Source organism: Arvicola amphibius, chromosome 1 (assembly GCF_903992535.2).
Source record: "Arvicola amphibius chromosome 1, mArvAmp1.2, whole genome shotgun sequence".
Taxonomy (NCBI): Eukaryota; Metazoa; Chordata; class Mammalia; order Rodentia; family Cricetidae; genus Arvicola; species Arvicola amphibius.
In genome coordinates this window covers 111,389,328-111,412,545 of record NC_052047.1, presented here as the reverse complement: position 1 = coordinate 111,412,545, position 23,218 = coordinate 111,389,328, and the positions used below count along the sequence as shown (strand labels likewise).

General features: G+C 47.7%; 1 protein-coding gene and 1 pseudogene across 2 annotated transcripts in view; both read left to right on the top strand.

The window, feature by feature from the left end:
• Nucleotides 1-7,810, top strand: part of Dennd5a (DENN domain containing 5A) — an 80,528-nt gene extending 72,718 nt beyond the window's left edge. The window contains exons 16-23 of one of the 2 annotated variants that reach the window (XM_038341029.2): nucleotides 162-283; nucleotides 1,382-1,527; nucleotides 2,100-2,218; nucleotides 2,558-2,739; nucleotides 3,250-3,332; nucleotides 3,988-4,111; nucleotides 4,673-4,807; nucleotides 6,795-7,810. In XM_038341029.2, the coding sequence (XP_038196957.1) occupies nucleotides 162-283; nucleotides 1,382-1,527; nucleotides 2,100-2,218; nucleotides 2,558-2,739; nucleotides 3,250-3,332; nucleotides 3,988-4,111; nucleotides 4,673-4,807; nucleotides 6,795-6,874 (991 nt within the window). In that variant the 3' untranslated portion in view covers nucleotides 6,875-7,810. Of the gene's footprint in view, nucleotides 1-161; nucleotides 284-1,381; nucleotides 1,528-2,099; nucleotides 2,219-2,557; nucleotides 2,740-3,249; nucleotides 3,333-3,987; nucleotides 4,112-4,672; nucleotides 4,842-6,794 lie in introns of both variants that reach the window. The other variant, XM_038341024.2, reaches the window with a different exon arrangement.
• Nucleotides 7,811-18,244: 10,434 nt separating this feature from the next.
• LOC119824129 lies at nucleotides 18,245-19,455 on the top strand (annotated as a pseudogene).
• The last annotated feature ends 3,763 nt before the right edge of the window (nucleotides 19,456-23,218 follow it).

Below are 23,218 nucleotides of genomic sequence, written 5' to 3'. Positions count from 1 at the left end.
GCCGTGTGAACTGGCTGGTCTCAGCCTTTACACAGTGATCCCGAGAAGCTTGAGACTTGACATCTCCTGCTTCCTCCCCCATCTGCTTGTAGAAATGAGCACGCTTAGCTTCTCTCCTCTCCCTGGCTGGGATTGATGTGTGGATGTCTTGCCTCTAACAGGAAGCTTTACAAGCGTTATGCCTTCCTGCGCTGCGATGATGAGAAGGAGCAGTTCCTCTATCACCTGCTCTCCTTCAACGCGGTGGACTACTTCTGCTTCACCAACGTCTTCACCACCGTCTGTGAGTAGCTCTGCTCCACTCCCACTGCCTGCGCTAGCCAGGTTTGCTGTCTTTGTACTTTATTTCCTTTTTTTTTTTTTTTTTTTTTTTTGAAAAAGAGTCTCACTGTGTAGCCAAGACTGGCATCAAAACCAAATTCATGACAATCCTCCTGCCTCTGCCTCCCGAATACTTATATGCACCTTCGCACCTGGCTTCCCTTGTATTTTCTGTTTGCTTGTGTGTCTGCGGGAGGAGTAAGGGGTGTAGCTCCTGGATGACTATTTTCTCTGAACTTTTGCTTCTCACATCAGTGTTGTTCCAGACTCTGCTCTTGGAGCTGAAGGAATGAAAGTGTGCCAGGGAGCTACATTTACCTCCTGCCCTACACACTAAAGAGTGGTGTCTCAGCATCACAGATTTGTGGTAGCCTCAAAAAGAAAGATCTCTTCCTTAAGTAGCAGGAAGAGCTCCAGTGGCAATAGGTGACTTTACTAGCCCTGCCCCTAACTCATTGTATTCCTGTGAGCATTATGTGTTCCTGCTGGGGCCTGACTCTCCATTCTTCCAGAGGAGGAGAGTTCAGAATATTCTAAGGTCTTTGACCCTCATCCTTGTCTGTTGCCAAAATTCTTTCTGTACTTGGTAGCCTTTAGGTTTGCTTCCCAGCTTGGCTGCCGTAACTCATGCTCTTGTTTCTGCCTTTGCCGATCTTCCCTCGCAGACACTGGGGCTGTGGGCTTGATAGGATTAGCACTGAACTGGAATCAGAAGACCACTTCCCTCTCTGTGGCCTGCGAAAGAGAAGTGGAAGCTGTGTAAACACTAAGATCATTATTGGTGTGTTATTAGGGTTCATGAGGCAGGAGACTGCAAAGTACTCTGAGATGGAATTCAGTTAGAAGTTGGTCACATTTAAAACTGAAATGGGCTTGCTTTTTTATTGGACAATAACCCTGGGAATAGTGAGAGCAAGGCTGACATTTGAAGCAGCCAGGGGCTGTGCAGTGCATAGCAGGTACTGCACTCATGCCAGTACACCTGGAGCGGGCCAGGGTCCCTCCCATCAGGTGGGAGATTCCCAATCCCCACCAGTACCTCTGTGACTTCTCTAAACAGTGATTCCGTACCACATTTTGATCGTACCAAGCAAGAAGCTGGGGGGCTCCATGTTCACTGCCAACCCATGGATCTGTATATCAGGAGAACTGGGGGAGACACAGATTCTGCAGATCCCCAGGAATGTGCTAGAGATGACTTTTGAGGTATGTGATATCTGGGGGTCCCAACCCAAGACTGTGGGGACCCAAGTTTGTAACACCTGAGGTGGGAGATTTCTACAGGACTTTGTGGAGGCCTTGTTTCACAGCCTGTGTGACAGCACAGGACCTGTTCTGAGACAGTCTGAGGCCAGGACCAGGCCTCAGGTTGACCTGAGGGAAGAGTCTGAATCTTGTAGTAGTCACTGGCTAGAAGGAGTTTGTGGGAACTCAAGTACTTCCTTGTTCTGGGACACATACTGGGGTGGACTGGGTGTTGTGAAATTCCCCAGAGTTCTTTCAGCTGTTACACACAGGTATTTGTTAAGCCTCAGGACCATGCTCTTGAGTGGCTTGACCCCAAACCCTGGTCTTCCTCTAAGGTTAGCATCTTCTTTCTCAGCCATGAGCTGCCTAGGAGACAAACCTGGCAGTATATGGAGCTGTGAGCTTTGCTCCTGCAGTTGCTGAGCCTGCCCCTGATGGGTAGCAAGCAGCCAGTCAGATTTGTGCCGCCAAGGATTGCCACTCTCCCCTCCTGCTTTTCTGACCCAGCTTCTTTTTTTTTATCCCCTCAGTGCCAGAACCTAGGGAAGCTCACCACTGTCCAGATTGGCCACGATAATTCTGGGCTGTATGCCAAATGGCTTGTGGAGTATGTGATGGTCAGGAATGAGATCACAGGACACACCTACAAGTGAGTGACTCTGAGTGCACCCAGGGCTGTCTTGTGTGAGCGAGGAGAAACTTCTCAAGGAAGCTCTTGAGGGTTGACTCTGCCTTGTGTACTTGAAAGGTACAAGATGGTTTCCAACTGAATAAACATTTGTAACATCTCTGGACACATGTTCCCAAGTCACCCAAGTGACTCAGGTAGTTCCAGTGATAACACACTGTGGGACAGAGAGTCTGGGGAGCCCTTAGTCTGATTTTGTAACATGCCTCTATGAATTGGCTTTGTTGATGGCACTGCTGAGCATCTAGGGAGGATCCTGGAGAAATGAGCAACTCTCATGGGCCATTGTTTTACTTCCAGGTTCCCCTGTGGCCGATGGCTGGGGAAGGGTATGGATGATGGAAGCCTGGAGCGAGTGCTGGTTGGGGAGCTCCTCACCTCCCTCCCTGAGGTGGATGAGAGGCCTTGTCGGACTCCGCCCCTGCAGCAGTCCCCCAGTGTCATCCGGAGACTTGTAACCATCTCGCCTAACAACAAGCCCAGTAAGTAGAGGAGAGTCTGGGAATGGGCAGATGTCCGCGAGTCCCAGTCCCAGCTGTGCAGCAGCCCCAGGAGCTACCACTACTGATAACACCACCTCCTCTCTTGATCATCATGTGTATGTGGCTCTTGCCTTGGAGACCTGGAAGAAGAATCTGATGTGCTCCTTTTCTTCATGTGCCTGTTGGGGAGCAGGTGTCTTTTTCTGGCCTCCCCTTCCTGGTGATCGTTCACAGCCAAGTCATGGCTCTCTTAAGGAAGCCAAGAATTCCAGAGTAAAATGGAAAGTAAACCTGGCCAACATCGCATGGGGAGATAGAGTTCTCTTAGTTATGACTTTGCCCCTAAGATTTTGGGAAGAGCTCTCTCTGCAGAAGTAGGTGGGCAAGAGTCTCTTCTTTCTAAGTTCCCACTGTCCTGCTTATCCATCCCATGGGCCTATCCCCTGTGTCCTCAGTCTCCTTCTTGGTAACCTCTGAGACTACTTAAGGATGTCTGCTTGATTTTCTCAGAGCTGAACACTGGGCAGATTCAGGAGTCCATTGGGGAGGCAGTCAATGGCATTGTGAAGCACTTCCATAAACCTGAGAAAGAGGTGAGCCTTCCTGTCCTCCAGCCCAGAGCCTTCTGAGTAACAGGGAGTCATCCTGATATTGCAGTTACCTTGTTAGGCTCTTCAAGGTCCATGTGCTGTGGTTAGTCCAGAGTCATCAACAAGGTCTTCTGGGATCCTGGAGTTCATTATGTAGCCCATCCTGACCTCAAAGTTGGGACCATCCTCCTGCCTCCACTTCCTGAGTGCTGGGATTATAGGCGTGTATTATTACCATGCCCAGCCAGAGTCCAATACAAAATTTGCCTTACCTTCTCAGGGATGGGGCAGACACCTTCCTTCCTCAGGAGCCTTCGCCTCAGTTGTTCTGTTTTTCCCTCCATGTTGATGACTGAGAGGAGTCTGTAGGGCTCCCCAGTAAGCACAGCCTCTTTCTGTCTTTTCTGTATCTATCCAAAAGACGACTACACTGGCTTTGTGCACTGTTGGGCCATGTCTTGTGTGTTACCCCACTCCATCACATGCCCTTCAGGGGGTCCTCACCAAGAGTATGCTGGCCACTATGGTCAGTGCTGGACAACAGACAAGAGTCTTGTGGTCTTTTGCTTCATCCTGGCCTGGCTGTGGTTTAGGTAGCAGTGGAGGGAGGGCAGCTCAGTTTAAGTCTGCCTGTTACTCACCCTGTTTTCTCTCTTAGCGTGGCAGTCTGACGCTGTTGCTTTGTGGAGAGTGTGGTCTTGTTTCAGCCCTGGAACAAGCTTTCCAGCATGGATTTAAATCACCCCGGCTCTTCAAAAATGTCTTCATTTGGGATTTCCTGGGTGAGCTGATCTAGTATCCAATAATGGGAAAAGCATGGAGATATGGAGGTCTTATCTGTAGCATGTAGTCTAGCTGTAGAAGCCAAGTTAGGCAGCCCTCAGCTCTGTTCTTTGTTAGCCCTGGTTTTCTTGGAGGGATTGCTGGGAGCACCCCAACTCCGTGCTCATCCTTTATGAGCTCTCGACAGAAGAGATTCTAAGCACCCTTCATCTAAAACTGGCTTTTTCCCAAGTCTCTCTGTCCCTGTAGGTCCAAAAGAACAGTAGAGAGTATTGAATCCCAAGTTCTGTGTGGTTCCCACTAAATAATTTTTTTATCCAGGACACAGTCCTTAGAGCTTTCTAATCTCTTCAGACTAGGGAAAAATACCATATTTATGCCAAGGGCTACATAAATAAATTTTAAAAACTAGAAACATTATTTTTAAATATGCACATTGACATCAGAATACTTGTTTTAGTCTCTTGAAGCTGACTGTATTGCCTTGGAGAGTCCCACAACACGTGACCTGTAGAACAGGTTTTGGGGAGCCATTGTCACAACTTTTCTATTCTTCACAGAGAAAGCACAAACCTATTATGAGACGTTGGAGCAGAATGACGTAGTTCCCGAGGAAAACTGGCACACAAGGGCCCGCAACTTCTGCCGCTTTGTCACTGCGATCAACAACACTCCCCGAAACATCGGCAAGGATGGCAAGTTTCAGATGCTGGTGTGCCTGGGAGCCAGGTACTGCAGGGACTGGAGTATTCTGCAGCCAGTCCTGAGATCACAGCGGCAGGTCTGCCGTGCGTGCAGGGTGGGCACTGAGGCACCTGGGAGGGCTCTGCTAGGCTGTTACTTCTGTCTGTATCCTGTGTGTTTGTGGGGCTCTCTGAAGGAGAATGTGGATAATTAGGGACAGTGGAGGGCTTATTTTGATGGAAGATTTAAAACCACTCCCTTGGGAGAATTAGAAGTAAATACAAGTAGTTATTTTTTTCAATAAACATTTGAGTGTCCCAGGCCGTATGGAAGTGGTAGGAAGAAAGTAGAACTGGGAAATTTACTTGATGTTAAAAAGCTAAAGGTAGGTGGCACATGCCTTTAATTTCAGCAGAGGCAGAAAGATCTTTGTGAGTTCCAGGCCTGCCTGGTCTACAGAGAAACCATGTCTCAAAAAAGTGGTGGTGGTGGGGGGGCAGGAATCCATGAGTGAAACCCTGCTAGAGAGGAGCTCCAGGGAGTGCAGGGAGGAGGTGGGATTGATGAGGCTCTCGTGGAAGGAAATGACAAGTAGGATGAGGGAAGGGCAGATTAGGAAGCACATTTCAAAGAAAGTTAAGGGCCTTCAAGGCCTGAGATGGAGAACATCCCTCCTGTATCAGGACCGCAGTGGTAATGAGGCCATGGGTAATGTGTGTCGCAGTGGACAGCACTGAGAGAGCAGGATGGCCAGGGGGACTGGGGGCTGTGGGTGTCGTGGTTAAACACAGACTCTCAGCTGAGCCCTGTGCTACACGGCTGTAACCCCAGCTACTGGGAAGCTAAGACAGGACGATTGCTTGAGCCTAGAAATACAAGGTCATCATGAGCAACAAATTGAGACCACTATCTCTACAGCACAAAAGTAAAATAAGATGCTGGAGAGATGGCTCAGTGGTTAAGAGCACCTTTTGCTCTTGGAGAGTTCCCAAGTTGGGTTACCAGTACCCACATGGGCACTTAACAAAAGTTCTAGGAGGATCCAAGACCCTTTTCTTTCCTTCCTGGCATTGTATACAGGGGGCACACAGATGTACATGCAGGCAAAATACCCATACACACATAGAAGAAAGTAAAAATAAAAAGTAGATTCTAGAGCCAGAGTTACCAGGTTCGTGTCTTACTTTTCTCTGACCTTGAACAAGCTATTCACTGTGTCTACGAGGTAGAGATGATAATATCCTTGGCTAGCCTGGCGGTGGTGGCGCACGCCCTTAATCCCAGCACTTGGGAGGCAGAGGCCAGAGGATCTCTGTGAGCTTGAGACCAGCTTGGTCTACAAGTGCTAGTTCCAGGACAGGCTCCAAAGCTACAGAAAAACCCTGTCTCGAAAAACCAAAAAAAAAAAAAAAAAAAAAAAAAAAAAAAATCCTGGGCTATCATAAAAACTAAACCTTACCAGGTGGTGGTGACAAAAAACCCTTAATCCCAGCAGTCAAGAGACAGAGGCAGATGGATCTTGGAGTTCGAGGCCAGTCTGGTCTACACAGAAAAAAATCCTGTCTTAAAATATTTACAAACCAACCAGCTAAACACCCACCAAACAAACAAACAAGTGCAAAAAAGCCCTAAACCTCTTGCAACTGTCCTGGCACATGAGAAATGTGTCTTAGCATTTCTTTCTGGTGGTGTTAGCTGGAGGGACAGAGGTGCTCTGGGACTTGTGTTTGATGGAGGGAAGGAACACTCACTTCAGCCTAGTAACTGGTATGTGCTAAGGTTGTCTAGGGAGAGTTAGGTGACATGGATAGCTGAGTTGGGTTGTTCCCAGGTTGTGCAGCTCCCAGCGGAAAGCAAGCTTCTTTAGGCGGGGGGATGTGGGGCTATGGGGAAGTGCTAGCTTCTTCATCTTCAGACTTAGCTCAAGGATCCCCCTTGGCCTTGTCCTGTTTCTCTTTTCTCTTGCTTTGGCCTGTCTGGACCACCTCACCCTTCCAGAGATCACCTCCTGCACCACTGGATTGCGTTGCTGGCCGACTGCCCCATCACTGCACACATGTATGAGGATGTGGCCCTGATCAAAGACCACACACTTGTCAATTCCTTGATCCGAGTGCTGCAGACCCTGCAAGAATTCAACATCACACTGGAGACGTCCCTCGTTAAGGGCATTGACATCTGACCTCCCAGCACCAGCCAGCAGCAGGACCCAGAAAGACTCCCTGCAGCTCTGCCTCTTCATCCCAAAGGAACCTAAGCATTTATAAGGGACAAGAAGAGATGTATACTTACTGTAAAAAGAAAACTAGAGGATTTTTGGAAAAAAAATAATCTATTTTAGAGTTTATTTGCTGATCTGCTTTTTACACACTTTCATGAGAAAGAGTGACAGGAAGAGGGAGCGAGGTTGGCACTGCTTATTTTGAAGCGGGTGCCCTCCCTTGCATGGCCACGCACTGGGAGCCTGTGGCCTCCTGGACTGAGCCTGCACACACGTGTGGGACTGTTCCACATGCTGCCCTGTCCCGTCGATGAGGCCATTCCACATGGTTTTTAAACTAATGTTTTCTATATTCACATTATTCTGAATATCTGGCTTTCATGGGCCATGCACAGGTGTGAGCGGGAAACTCTGTGCTCCAGTCAAAGGGAGTCAGCCCCACATCTGTTCCTCTGCCTTCCCCCTTTTTTTGGTCAGTATTATTTGGGAAGGAGACATACCAGGACATGCCATTGTGCCGCTGTCATGCAGAAAATCATGTTTCCTGTTGGCACAAAGTTGCACAGAAGTAAACATGAGCATGTTTTAACAAGTTTGTCTTTTCTTCATCTATCTTATTTATTTAACCTGCCATTATGTGTTTTAAGTATTTGTTTTTCTTTTTTTTCCTCTTTAAGAAAAGGAAAAGCTTGTCACAGTCTAACTGACTATGTTATTACTGTTAAATTTATGTTGTTTTGCAACTTAGAAACCAGCTACAGTATGGCCCACTTAATAAAACACCTGAGACAAACCTCACTGGTCACTGACTTTTGGGGGGGCTGTGGCCTGCCTGAGAACCAAACTCTGCATCTGGCTGGGGTCTGTGGACTGCCTAGGAGCCCCCTGAGGACCTGTGTCCTTGGACCTTCCTTCCCTCTGAGGTGTCTTAGGCTCTCAGCTAATTCAGTGAGCTGATGAAGGGGGATGTGGGAGGATTGTTTTCCCACTGCACAGAGGAGGAGACTTGGCCAACCTTACCAAATTGTCATGTGATTGAGTATGAGAGACTGAGTGGGAACAGAGAACACGGGTGGCTTTGTGTGCCCTCCGGTGTGTGTGTGTGTGTGTGTGTGTGTGTTTGTGTGCAAAAGCTCTTTCTCTAGTGAAGGGTTTGCTGTGTCAAGTGCGACAGTGGGAGAGCCTTAGGACCCTACTAACCAGCTAAATTTTTCTTTTTAAGTAGGGCTTCTTTGTCAGGATGTTCCAGAAGCATGGCCGGAGCACATACAGTTCTCATGGTTCTGCACATATGCTCTGCATTCCCTTTGCTGTCGTAGCCACACGTTGGGGCAGCATCTGTCAGTTCCTGCGTTCCAGGGTAGGGGTGTGTGGGTTAGAAAGGTCAGACAGAACAGACAGAGATACGAAAGAGATACAGAGACGTAGGACAGTACCGGGAGGGCAGTCCAGTGAATAGTGAATGCGCCACGCTAATTACAGTCTTTTTTTAAAAAAAAAATTATTTATTTATGTATTATGTATACAATATTCTGTCTGTGTGTATGCCTGCAGGCCAGAAGGGGGCACCGGACCCTATTACAGATGGTTGTGAGCCACCATGTGGTTGCTGGGAATTGAACTCAGGACCTTTGGAAGAGCAGGCAATGCTCTTAACCTCTGAGCCATCTCTCCAGCCCCCTTACAGTCTTTAAGTACCCCAGGAGGGGAAGAAAGCTAAGGACTTATTATGATACAATGAACACACAAAATGGTTGCCATCTTAATACCCTAAAACACCTACACCCTAGGTCAAGATATCCTGTTAGTAGCCACACCGTAAGTCAGATCCCCTGCCAATAACCTTGAAGGAGTAAGAGTAGGCTTGAACTCTGACCTTTGGTCCAGGTGGAGCGGACCCACTTCTGTGGGCTCCCACACTTTGCCACCACCTGTACATTGTGCAGTGTTTACTTTAGGAAGCACCTGCTATGATGTCATCTTCAGACTGTGGCAGACCCTAGGGCCATTCCTGGACTGAGCGCCTGCAAGGCAGAGGGTTCTCCAGCACCTCTTCACCTTCTGCCTGGCAGCTGAGATAAGGAAAGAGGAGACTTAGGAGAGCCACGCTGTGGTATCTTGCCAGCAGGGGGCATGAGCAGGCTACATATTGAGACTTCAGTTCTTTTGCACCTTAGGGAAGGAAAAGAGGAGAAGCTGTGTCTTTGGAGTGCAGAATTTCTGGCCCCCTAAAAAGGGTAGCATGAGGCTCAGATATGTGTGTGCATGCTGTGACCAGGCACACTCTGTAAAGCAAGTGTAAATTATTCCAGGTTTGGGAGGAAACCAAGGCCTGGAAAAGCTGAATTTCTTGCCCAAGGCCATTTAGTCCAGAAGTAGTTTGAGATTGTTAGAGCAGTTTTAACCTAGCTCGTGGTCATCCCCCCCCAACTACTCTCGTCTGAGCGAGCGCTCCATGCTTTATACTTTAGAAAAACCTACCCTAACTGGCCCCATCAGCCATTTCATTTTTCCTTCCTTTGCGTACAAGCATTACACTAATCATTTGCTTCTGAGTGTCAGCTTTATGAAGGTGAGACTTGATTTGCTTTGCTCACCAAATTGTGCCTGCTTATGGTAGGAACCCAGTAAGTGTCATTGGTCATAGGATTCAGACCAAGGGTAGGCTTCATTACTTCCCCAAACCTCAGAAGCAGAAATAGGCCAGTAATAGCGTCTGCATTCTAAGAATGCTGTAAAGTTTGAATATGTCAGGCATGGGCCAGTGACACGGCTCAGCAGTAAAGGTGCTTGCTGGTGGTGACCTGAGTTCAGTCCTGGGGTAGAAGGAGAGAACTGACTTCCGCTAATCACATACATGCCCTGTGGCATGCATCTGTATACGCGTGCACACACACAAGTAAATGTAATAAAAAACTGTGAGGTGTGTGCCAGTGTCTGCTCTTGCTGTTTCTTTGTGTTACATCCTGTCTTTTCCTGGTATAGAGATGACTGAAACTCAGGCGAGTGGTGGTGGGAATGTGACTCTGGGGAGAATCGGAACTCACTGTGGCATCTTCTCTGGGCAGCAGGTATCTGGGGAGTAGTCCTTACGTGCTGTGTGAGCAGTAGGAGCCAAGGGGTAAGGGAGCACCAGTGGCTGGAAGCTTGTAGCAGTTCAGAGGTCAGTCTGAGCAGGAGAGGGGTGCAGGTTCGTGGGCTCCCTCCCTGTCCACAAGGTCAGGGAAGGGGCCTGCAGGTATGGATGCTCAGGATCTGGGGACTGATGTGGAATTTCCACATGCTCCAGACCAGACACAATGCAAGGAGCAGCGTTCTCAGCACGTGTTTCCACCGTGAATGGTCCTGCTCTTGGCCCTCCTTGTTTCACACAGAAGCTAGAAATGGTAGCATGTGAAGGTGAACGTGTGGCTGCAGATCACAGACACACTTGTAACTGAAAGCTCTGGCTGAACACTGCCTATCAGGAAAGAAGCAACTTAGGGGGAAAGGTTTATTTAGTTCAGGTTATAGTTATGGTGGGGGAGGTACAGCAACAGGAGCTTGAAGCAACTGGTTATCCACAATAAAGAGCAGAGAGGGTTAGGTGGATAGATGGACGGACGGACAGACGGCAGGCACAGCAACCAGAACTCAGCCGTGAGTTTCAGTGAGGGAGTCGGTGGCCTGGGTCAGCCCCAAGCAGAGAGAGTTGCTGAGAAGGTGGGTGTGAAGGTTTCCTGAGTTAGGACGTTGCACTTCTTCTAAGAGCTGGTTCTGCTGTGTCGTACTGTGCTTTCATCATCCCTGGAATGAGCAGCTAGGTAACAGAGCAGCCACACCCAGTAGCTCAGGATTTCAAGGACGCTTGAGTTACTTGTCTCCTTCAGGGGCTGTCAGGCCCTGTAGCGGCCCTGGGTAAGCATGGATCCCATTTCCTAGCACGCAGCCCTGCCTGCCTGCGCATCTGCACCTGGTCATCCCATGCTTCCCTTCCCACATGCCAGGATTTCTGGGTAAGAAAACAAGCAGATGAGCTCAGTGAAGTACTAAAAGGCACCTTGTAATTACACACAGCCCCAGACTACATGCCCGCCGCTCCTACTGCTCTCCCTCTTTACAACTGGTAGACTTTTTTTTTTTAAATTTTAGCATTTTTAAATTAAATATTAGGGGCTGGAGAGGTGGCTTAGAAATTAAGAGCACTTGTTGCTCTGGCAGAGGACCCAGGTTCAGTTTCCAGCACCCACATGGTGGCTTACCACCATCCAGTTTCATGGGATTCTATGCCCTCTTCTGACCTCCACAAGCAGCAGGCTTGCCTTTCGTGCTTGTACATAATGCAGGCAAGCAAAACATGCACTACATAAAAAAAATCCTTAAAAAACGAATTTTGTGTGTGTGTGAGGTATATATGCTGCTGTGCATGTGGAAGGCAGATGGTGGCAGCTGTGAGTGGATGGGCTTTGGTCCCTCCACCTCCCGTCCCCAGTGCTCAGTGCACCTGCTCCAGGATGGCTGGTCTGCTCAGCTTTTAATTTTCCTTTGTGGCCCTGACTTCCGGTGAATGTTAATGTATGAAACAGAAATCTCCATGTTCTATGCCCTATTAATTATCGTCCCCCTGCATCCAAGTGCCTCTACTAGGTCTTGTTGGAAATCTTCCAGACCTTTTCCCTCCCGACGCCTGACTGTTCTGGGATCTGAAAGCCATAACCCATGTTCAAAGTCAGGATCATGGAGCTCACCTGACCCAGGATTGCGAAGTCTCCTGTGTGCACACAGCAGCTCTGTCTTCTCTCGTCTTTCAAGATGACCCTTCAGGGTGCTGGTCATGTAGCCACTGTCATGTGGCCACTGTCTGTCTGTCATGTAGCTGCTGTCTTGTCATGTTGCCGCTGTCTGTCATGTAGCAGCTGTTTGTCTGTCATGTGGCCACTGCCTGTCTGTCATGTGGCCACTGTGTCTGTCATGTGGCCGCTGCCTGTCTGTCATGTGGCCGCTGTCTGTCTTGTGGCCACTGTCTGTCTGTCATGTGGCCGCTGCCTGTCTGTCATGTGGCCGCTGCCTGTCTGTCATGTGGCCGCTGTCTGTCATGTGGCCACTGTGTCTGTCATGTGGCCGCTGCCTGTCTGTCATGTGGCCGCTGTCTGTTTTGTGGCCACTGTCTGTCTGTCATGTGGCTGTTGCCTGTCTGTCATGTGGCCGCTGTCTGTCTGACATGTGGCCACTGTCTGACCACTGTCTGTCATGCCATGTGGCCGCTGTCCATTTTGGGCCCTCTACTTAGCCCATCAGCAAACAGGCTGGGCACCATTTCTACCTTGGCAGTTCATAACAGGCAATTCTGGATGTCCTGACACTTTATAGTTAAGATGTTAAAAGGAGGGCCTAGTCATGTGATGAGAGCAGTTTCTTAAAAATCTCCTGCTGCAGATGGCCCAGCTTCTCTAGATCCCAGGGACTTTGCTAGTGGCTTTTGCTGGGGTGTACAGAGAGAGAGGGATCCATGTTGTATCATATTTCCTACTTCCAGCACATAGGGCTTGTTACATCTTAAGAGCCCAGTGCCAAGCCATTTACCCAGCCACCTGTGGCTCCAGGAGAGGCCTCACTGCAAGCTGACAGGTTTCTATGACCCCACAGAATTCTTAGTGGGATGTGCCCTCCAGAATGCAAGGAGGCATGCTTCCTTTCTAAAAGATGCAAGAGAATTCAGTTTACCTTTTGCTTCTCTTGATTTTTTGAACCAGGGGTCTAAACTCTAGGGTATGACCAGGGCATCTCTACCAGTTTCACCTTTCACTATGACTCTTACTTTGAAGGGGTGTTCTGGCAGAGGGTGAGCACTGGATGCCTGGAACTTCCATATGTGTTCTTATCTACTCTAATGGAAGAAGTTTGGACACATCTGGCATTCATGTGGAAAAGACAACAGTCTTTAATTTGGCACTAGAGCTGTGGTAACTCTCTTGGCTTCGGGCATTATTCAGAGAGATTGTGGCCATTTGGATGGCCTGTAGAACACCAGACATACATCATATTGACTACATCATGTGACTGGACAGGAAAGGCAAGTGGTACCCAATTTCTCAGAGCTGTTTTCAAGACATGTGTTTCCTGTGAAGTTGCAGGGACCTGCTGATTCTGCAAAGCTTCATAGTTGAGAGGCGACACCCAAGAGAACTACATCTTCCCCTTAGAGCCTGAAAAGTCACAGGGGGTTCCTGGAGAAGAGCGACGGGTTCAGGTTAGCACTTTGAGGAAGGATTGAGCATTCCAGGTAGTGCTCAAAGAGGGTGCGTGTCACCTGGGGGGTGGGGGGTGGGGGGTGGAATGGACTCCATAGTTGCTTAGAGGCAGAGGCTTTGTTGGATTGGATGTGGGGGTAAGTGGACAAGTACCCTGCTGGTGTATTGTCAAGATGTGTTAAACTTCAATTCTCATACTCTCAAAAGGAAGGTTGACTGGCTGACTTTGGAGAAGCTCCAGGAACTCGGGGCAGGTCCTTCCCTTTCACTGGTCCTGAAAGTGAAGCTGGCAGTTTCTGAAGTTTCCTTCCGGGAGGAACAAGCAGGCCCTGAAAACTTCCCCCTGGCCCTCTGGGGTCCCAGCGATCTCAGCTTCCTGAAGGCTTATTATAGGGTCTGACCTTTAACTCAGGCCACACAGGCTGCTCAGTTGCAGCAGCCTTGGAACTTCAGGATTAATTCCCCTGACCCCGGCACAAAGTTCTCAGCCACATCCTGGCTGCTGCTCCCAGCCCTACAGCTGGCCCAACCTGTCCCTTGACCAAACTTACTGTCTTGCTTCAAACTTTCCTTCCTGATCCACTGTCCTCAGGAAGTAGCTCTATCTTCCCCACCTGTTGGTTCCCTTTGGCTGTCAGCTCTTCATGCTCTTAGTGAGAATCTAAGCCAAGAATGCAGTAGGTCAGGCCTTCCAGTAAGCTGTTAGAGACTGGGGAGACAGCCCTTGGGTAAAGTACTTGCTGTCCAAACATGAGGACTTGAGCTCAGATCACCAGGACATGCTTAGGCTGGATATGGTGGTGTGTGTCTGTAATTCCAGGGCAGTGCCCCTAAAGTGAGATGTGCCGTAGGAGCTTTGGGGCCAGCTAGCCTGGCATAGCCTGTGATCAAGAGACCCTTGCAAACTGGTGGTTTGACTGACCTCCCCCTTAGGCTCATGTGTTTGATCCTTAGTGGAACTATTTGGGAATGATCCTTATTGGAGGAAGTGTTTCACTGGGGGTGGGCTTTGGAGTTTCAGATGTGAGCTCTCAGAAACTGTGTGCCTGCCTGCTACCATTCTTTCCACCATAATGATCATGGACTAACCCTTAAAAACTGTGAGTAAGACTCAATAAAATGCTGTCTTTTGTGAGTTGCCTTGGTCATGGTGTCCCTTCACAGCACAGTAACTGTAACTAAGACACGGAGCAAACAGAAGGCAGGGACCTATGCCGGATAGCGTCCTCTGGCTCCTATACATTTACACTCACACATGCACATTAAAACAAAACAGCCAGGCATGGTGGCACACGTCTTTGATTCCAGCACTCAAGTGGCAGAGGCAGGCATATCTCTGTGAGTTCAAGGCCAGCCTGGTCTACAGAGTGAGTTTCAGGACAGGTTCCAAAGCTACACAGAGAAACCGTGTCTCAAAAAACCAACCAAATACCGCTTAAAAAGACTACTTGTAAGATTGTAAAAAAACACACCATTCTTTGCTGGCCTTGTATCTGTGCCTCTTTTTTTTGCATTTGGGAGTTTGGGGGTCCCTCTGGGGAGACTGGAAATTGAGTGGCCTGGGCTGCAGTTGAGGTGCTGGCCGTGCACCTTGCAAAGCTCAAGCTTAAGCCACCCTGAGACTGGGTTTGTCCAACTTCATTAGCAAAAAGCCATGAGAAGGCTCAGTGAACACTGCTGCTCTGTTTGGTTCACAGAAAACCATGCTGGTTTTCCAACTGTGGGTCTTTGAGGGTGCTTTGAATTTACCAATGTTGATGAACCTCAAGGGCGGGCACTAATCTGAGACACTGAGTCAGTCAAGTTTTAGTCCTTGCCTATCGTAGAACCCACACAGCCTGGCCTGACTGTTCTCCATTTTCCATTGCTTTTTATGTATGGAGAAGCTCTTCAGCCCAAAGAAAAAAGGAACTAGCCAGTAAATGGCCTCTGTCTTCGTTAGGGTATCGATTGTTACGAAGAAACATAGCAACTTGAGGAAGAAAGGATTTATTTAGCTCACAGTTCCGTATAGCAGTAGTGAGGACAGAAACTCAAACAGGGCAGGAACCTGGAGGCAGGAGCGGATGCAGAGGCAGTGGAGGGGTGCTGCTCACTGGCTTGCTCCCCATGGCTTGCTCAGCCTGTTCGGACAACCAGCTAAAGGGTAGACCCACTCACAATGGGGCGGCCCCTCCCGCATCCATCACTATTAAGAAAGCGCCCTACAGACTTGCCAACAGCCCAGCCTTATGGAGCCATTTTCTCAGCTGAGGTTCCCTCCTCTCAGGTGACTTTTGCTTATATCAAGTTGACATAAAACTAGCCTGTACAGTCTCCAAAAATAAGCAAAGCAAATTAGGTAAGAAAATTAAATACAGGCTGGAGAGTTGATTCAGCAGTGAGGAGCTCTGCTATTCCTTCAGGAAACCCAGGCTGAGTTCTCAACACCCATGTGGTGATGCACAACCATCTGAAACTCCACCTCTAGGAGATCTGACTTCCTTTGCTGGCCTCTGTGGCCACCAAGCATACACATGGTTCACACACATGTAGGTAAAACACCCATATACCTAAAATTTAAAAAAAAAAACTCTAAAGAAAAAAGACACCTGTCATGGTATTTTGTTTGTAATCTAACAGTCTGCCTGATGATCAGAGTGCAGAGCTAAACTACTAGTTAATCATAGAGGCTGGGCAGTGGTGGCACACACCTTTAATCCCAGCATTTGGAAGACAGAAACAGATGGATCTCTGTGAATTCAAGGCCACCCTGGACTACATAAAATCAACCCAGTCTAAAAGAGAATTAGAGCCAGGCGATAGTGGCTCACTTTTAATCCCAGTACTTGGGAGTCACACACCTTTAATCCCAGCACTAGGGAGGTGGAGTCAGGAAGGAATATGGCAGAGTGGAGAGAGGAATATAAGGCGGGAGAAGACAAGAGCTCAGTTACAGTCTGAAATGCAGTCTGAGGATTGGTAGAGACAGGATTGCCCCTTCAGTCTGAGGATTTGGTAAAAGGTCTCTCTAGTGGCTGGCTGCACTGCTTCTCTGATCTCTCAGCTTTCACCCCCGAATATCTGACTCTGGGTTTTTGTTATTAATACCAATTAGAATTCATGCTACAGACACCACACCCAGATAATAAAAGAATTAAAAATATCTATTCGCAGATCCTGTGATTTGTGGTTGTTTAGTTCTGGTTTTCTGAGACAGAATCCCATGGAACCTGGTGTGGCCTCAAATGAGCTGGGTTACAGATGTGCACCATCACAGCTGGAGAAATGGCTCAAAAGTTAAGAGCATTTAACTGCATTTTCAGGGGACCCTGCTTTGGTTCCCAGCACCTACATTGGGCAGCTCACAACCTCCTGTGCCTCCAGTTCCAAGTAATCTGATGTCCTCTCTGGTCTCTGTGGGTACTACATGCACAGTGTACATAAACACATGGAAGCACACACATAGTAATCCCAAACTGGTGTGCAATACCACAGCCAGCTTTATGATGTGATCTTATATGTAGAAAATTCCAGATGATCTACTAAAGACTATTATTAGGACAAATAAGAGAGCGTAAGGTTGCAAGATTAGTACACAAAAATATACTTTCACACAATAGCAATAAATATACTGCAAATTAAGTTCCATTTACAATAGCATCCAAAATAAAGTGCTTAGGGAATGTAGCAAAAGCAAATGAAAAATGTGTACTGTGAAAATCACAAAAGATCATGGAGAGATAGGAAAAGGCCTTGGTAATATCTCATGTTCATGAATCAGAAGACTTAGGATTGGTAAAATATTACCCAACTGAGCCATAGAGTCAAGGCAGTCTCTTTTACAGTCCCACCCAGGGGCCGGCAGAGGGATCAGGAGGGGAAAGCATTAGATATGCAAGCCCACTAAGCCGATTCTGAGCCCCAGAACACACATTAAAGACTGGCTGTGGCACTGTGCATCTGTAACCCCAGCACTCCTTGGTGAGAGGGGAAGAGGACACAGGAGACTTGCCCAGTGAGGCTGGAACATAGCCCAGGAGCAGCAGACAGAGAGTGAGCGTCCACTCCTGAGAGGTGTCCTCTGACTTCAGCATGCACTTCATGGCACCAGTGCTCCCAAATACAACCCAGTCTGACTTCTTTGTATGCATCATAAACCAGTCTTGGGCACTGGAGAGATGGCTCAGCGGTTAAGAGCACTGGCTGTGCTGGGTGGTGATGGCACACACCTTTAATCCCGGTACTCAGGAGGCAGAGGTAGGTGGATCTCTGTGAGTCTGAGGCCAGCCTGGTCTACAAAATAAGTTCCAGGACAGTTAAGACTGTTTCACAGAGAAACCCTGTTTTGAAAAACAACAACAACAAAAGAAGGAGAAGAAGAAGAAAAAAGAAAGAAAGAAAGAAAGGAAGGAAAGAAAGAAGACTAAAGTTGAAATACTTGAATTTCCTCATTCTAAAACTTACTACAGTAATCAAGTTAGTGTAGTATTGGCATAAGGACAGACATATAGATCTGTGAAATAAAACTGAGTCTAGAAATAAATTGTCATGTTAATGGTCTGTCAATTTTTGGCAAAGGCGTCGAGACAGTACAATGGGGGAAGATAGAGTTTATCACAATGGGAGCCTAGACAGCTGGTTGGTTATCTCCATGCAAAGAGTGAAGTTGAATCCTAGCTCACAACACCTATAAAAAACAACTCAAGATGGATTGAAGATCTACATGTAATAGCTAGTGCTATAAAATTCCTGGAGAAAATTTAGTTACAAAATTTTGTGACCTAGGATTCGGCAATAGTCTTTTAGTTATGATATCCAAAACACAAGCAAAAATTTCATCCTTCAATGGATTGTTAAGTAAAAGGAACAACATAAAAATATTTGTAAATCATATATCTGACATAGGACCAATATCCATAATATGTAAAGATCTTATACAACTTAATAAGAAGACAATCCAGTTTGAAAATGGGTAAAGAAGCATTTCTAAGCTGGCATTCTGTTAGGACGAGGCCATGTTCAGCTTGAGCACCGAGGCTGTGAAGCCCAATGGCGGGAAGCTGGATGGGTTCGAATCTGGTGTCTCTCAGATCTGAAGGCACAGGTGCGGCAACTCAGCATCACTATGATGAAGGACCCTGAAGTTGGTGATCGGAAAGCTATCGTAATTTTTGTACCAGTTTCTCAGCTGAACTCTTTCTAGAGAACCCAAGTCTAGCTAGTTTGGAGAAAAAGCATGGTGAGAAGCACATAGTCTTATAGCTCAGAGCAAGGGTTCTGCCCAAGCCAACTTGGAAAAGCCGCAGGAAAAATAAGCAAAAGTGCCCAGAAGCCACACCCTGGCAGCAATGCATGATGCCATCCTTGAGGGCTTGGTCTTCCCAAGTGAGGCTGTGAGGAAGAGGATCCGTGTGAAGATGGATGGCAGCCGGCTCCTGGAGCTTCATTTAGGCAAAGCTCACCGGAGCAAGTGGGATGCAAGGTTGGAACTTTTTCTGGTGTGTGTGAGAAGCTCACAGGCTGCTGAGGACACAGCTCGGTGGTAGACTGTTTGTCTAGCATGAGCAAAGCCCCAATACAGCAAAGCCAAAACCCATAAAGAGACAAAAAAAATCCAGCCTATCTGTTGTTTAGATTATACCAGAACGATCTAACATGATCCAGGTGTGGTGCGGGTCTTTAGTCTCAACATTTGCATCTCTGTGAGTTCGAGGCCAGCCTGGGCTACACAGAGAGTTCCAGCCTGGGCTACATAGTGGGACCAGGTCTTTATTTTTTTTAAAAAATACATCTCTCATTTATGTATGGGCTGAAGAGATGGCTCAGTGGTTAAGAGCACTGACTGCTCTTCGAGAAGACTCAGCTTTAATTCCCAGCACACACATGGCAGCTCACAACTGTTTGTAACTCCAAGATCTGACATGCTTACACAGACATACACACAGGCAAAACACCAATGCACATAAAATAAAAATGAATTATTTAAAAAATGAAGACATGCCGGGGTCATGGTGGTGCATGCCTTTAATCCCAGCACTTGGGAGGAAGAGGTAGGCAGATCTCTGTGAGTTCAAGGCCAGCCTGGTCTACAAGAGTTAGTTCCAGGACAGTCTCCAAAGCCACAGAGAAACCCTGTCTCAAAAAACAAAAAACACCAAAAACAATGAAGAAACTTGCAGGCAAGGATGTTAATTTTGAACTCCCAGAGTTCAGTTGTAAAGAATAAAGTGTCATTCATAGAAAAAAAAAAGTAAAGAAGGCTTGGAGAGACGGCTCGGTGGTGAAATCGGCCACTGCTTGTTCAGAAGACCCGGGTACAGTTCCCAGCACCCTCATGGCGTCTCCCAACCATCTGTAACTCTAGTTCCAGAGGACCTGATGGCCCTGTAGTCACAGCTACTGGGGAAGCAAAGGCAGGACTGCTTAAGCCTGAGAGTTGAGGGCAGCTAACAGTGACTGTTGCTCAGTGGGAGAGCATGTACTTAGCATTCTCATGGCCCTGGGTTTGAGTCCTAGCTCTCCCTCCCCCCAACAAAAAAAAAAAGAAAAAGAAAAATGAAGCAGCAAAGAAAGCTAAATGTGTTCTTGGCCAGAGCACAGAGAAACAGGAGCCCTCGGTGTATATGGGTGCAGCCATCAGAAGGTTAAACGTTAAGCATTAGTAAATGGCCCAGCAGTGCTACCCTTAGGAGGCCATCTAGGAGAAATGAAGGTATGAAACTGGACATGAACGCTGACAGCAGTGTTCCAAAGGCGGAAACAGTCCAGACGTCCGTCAACTGAGGATGCTTCAACTGCTGTTTAACCACTCGTTAGCACACACCGCTGTGTGTTAAACGTTGCACAGTGAATGGCACTCAGCTGTAGAGAGAATGTGTGTATCGTGACTGCATTAGTCAGAAATGTCCAAACTAGACACATCTGCAGGGTCAGAAAGTAAGAGCTGTGTGAGGCTGAGAACGACCCGGCACAGGGTTCTTTGGGGGATAGTGAAAGTGTCCTAAAGTCACTCTTGACAGTTGGCACGACTCTACAAATGTTCTCAGACTGCTGAGTTCCAGCCTGAGTGGGGAGTTCTATGGTGTGTGGATCGTCTCAGTGAAGCTGTTATTTATTTATTTTGTTTAAGTCAGGAGCTAGAGCCACAGCTCAGTGGCAGAGCACATGTCTAACATATGTGGAGCCTGGCTTTAATCCTCAGCACTGCAATAAAGCAAAACAAATGCCATCAATTCCCAAATCCAAATCCAAATCAGTCTTACAGCCTGAAGTACAGTTCATCCACTATAGTAGGGTATCGTTCTGAGACGGGTCTTCAAGGTCCCAACAATCTGTACTGAAGCCCACAAACTCCAGAACAAATTGGGATGAGCTGGACACCTTCCTCTAGGGAACATCCCTCCTTTAGGATGGGACCCAGCATCCGCCTGGCCCGAGCATGGTGCAGAGACTGTCGTGTTCCCAACCCTGTTCTTGGAGGGAAACAGAGCAGTGGAAACATTCTCCTTTCCCTCCAGGCAGTAAGACAAGCCTGATGATTAAAACACAGAAACAAACCAGAAACAAAACCTCGGAGAGAATGTTCCACCATGCTTCCAATTGTCTCCACAGCTCCATTGTCACACGACGGTACGACTAATGTCTCATGCAGGGAGGACTTAAACTCACTGAGTAGATCCTTGTACCTTTATTCCCCCCCTCCCAACCCCGCATCCTCCAAGCTAGGCAGGGTCATGTGATCATGATCCAGTGCAACAGGCAGGCCTCTGATGGCTCTTGAAAGTCCTCATTGGTTTTCCCCTTAGCATACTTTAGCTCCGTTTCCTAGGTACCAACCCTTCTGATGTGCAGGCTGCAGGACCACCGCCATGCAAAAGGCAGCTGAGTGACCGACCATGCGTGGCCTGACTTTTCTGATGAATTACTCACAGTGGGTCTACATCGCTATTCCACCTCGTGCTGCACAGAGCCTCTGGAGAGTTGGCTGTGCCCTGGTCTAAGGTGCTGTGTCTCTGCTATTCTCCAGGCCTCTAGCTCTGACTCAGGGTGCTGCAGGGAGGGGATTGCAAAGGCCAGAGTGGCTGGAGGAGTAAGGATCTATGGGCTCTCCTGGGACAACATGGGAAAGCCATTCAGCCACAGAGTGTGATCTTCCCAGGTGGTACATACAGGTCTAGGTGCTCACCTATACTATAGTCCGGGAGCAAGATATTTCCCAGTTTGGTGTTTGCTGAGGACGCAGTTCTATTCAAAGATGAATCATCTTTTGGTCACGTCCTCACATAATTGAGAAAGGAAGCAAGCTCTCTTGGGTCCTAAGGATGTGCATCCCATTTACGAGGGCTTCGCTTCATGACCTCATCTAATACTGATGTCTTAGTTACTTTTCTATTGCTGTGATAAGACACCAGGACTTCCGGACAGTGGTGACACATGCCTTGAATCTCTCAGCACTTGGAGGCAGAAACAGGTAGATCTCAGTGAGTTCAAGGCCAGCCTAGTCTACAGAGAGAGTTCTAAGACAGGCTCCAAAGAAACCCTGTCTCAACAAAACAAAAAAAGGTTTGCTTTTTTTCCATGCTGGAGATCCAACCCAAGAAGCCCTCTCCCGTTTTTACAGCCGTTCCTGTTCTCACAGAGAGCAGTCAGCCCTGGCGTCTCTCCTCCGGCTGCTTTTTCCTCTTACGTTTCTATGAAGCATAGCTGCTAATTTTCTTAGGAGGTCTTAGAAAGGACTAGTAGAGGAAGGAAACCAACGAGTCTAAGAAGGGAACGGAGGAGCTGGCTAGGGTGTCAGGAGAGATATGCCATGTGGTTTCTTTCTTTTTTTTTTTAAGATTTATTTATTTATTATGTATACAGTGTTCTGTCTGCATATATACCTACAGACCAGAAGAGGGCGCCAGATCTCATTACAGATGACTGAACCACCATGTGGGTGCTGGGAATTGAACTCAGGACCTCTGGAAGAACAGCCAGTGCTATCAACCACTGAGCCATCTCTCCAGCCCACCATGTGGTTTCTTAAAGGGCCCATTGCTTCACACCAAAGCCTTCATCCAGTCAGGTAGGTGTCGAGCACAAGCTCCTTGCTGGCTCTGCTGATCGGGATAGAAACAGAAATAAACAGCACTGGGCCCTGTACACAATGGCACAGCGCGAAGGCACGATAGGTGGACATTGTAGCGGTGCTGACAGCAATGACTGACGTGGTTGTGCTGGCGGTTTTTGTCAGCTTGACGCACACTCGGGTCGTTTAGAAAGAGGGAACCTCTGCAGAGAAAATGTCTCCCTCAGAATAGCCTGTAGGCAAACCTATGGAACGTTTGTTTTCTTAATTAACAATTGATGTGAGAGGGCCAGCCCGCTGTGAGTGGTTCTGCCCCTGGACAGGTGGTCCTGGATTATATAAGAAACCAAATCATGTCGGGCATGGTGGTGCATACCTTAAAACCCAGCACTCAGGAAGCAAAGGCAGAGAGACCTCGGAGTTCAAGGCTGACCTGGTTTACAAATCTAGTTCCAGGACAGCTAGGACTGTTTCACAGAGACACCCTGTCTCAAAAAACAACAAACAAACAAACAAACAAACAAAAAATGAAAGCAAGCAAGTAAATTGAAGCTAGGCAGTGGTGACCCACATCTTTAATCCCAGCACTCAGGAGGCAGAGGCAGGAGGATTTTGAGGTCAGCCTGGAATGAGTTCCAGGACAGCCAGGGCTACACAGAGAAACCCTGTCTCAAAAACCAAAAGGGGAAAAAAAAAGAAAGAAAGAAAAAGAAAAGAAAAGCAAGCAAACAAATCCACTAAGCAGTGTTCTTCTTCCATGGCCTCTGCTTTAGTTCCTGTTTCCAGGTTCCTGCCTTGAGTTCCTGCACCGACTTCCCTTTCTGATGGACTATAGCTGTAACTGGAAATAAACCCTTTCCGACCCAGGTTACATTTGGTCACAGTATTTATCCTAACAACAGGAAGCAAGCTAGGACCT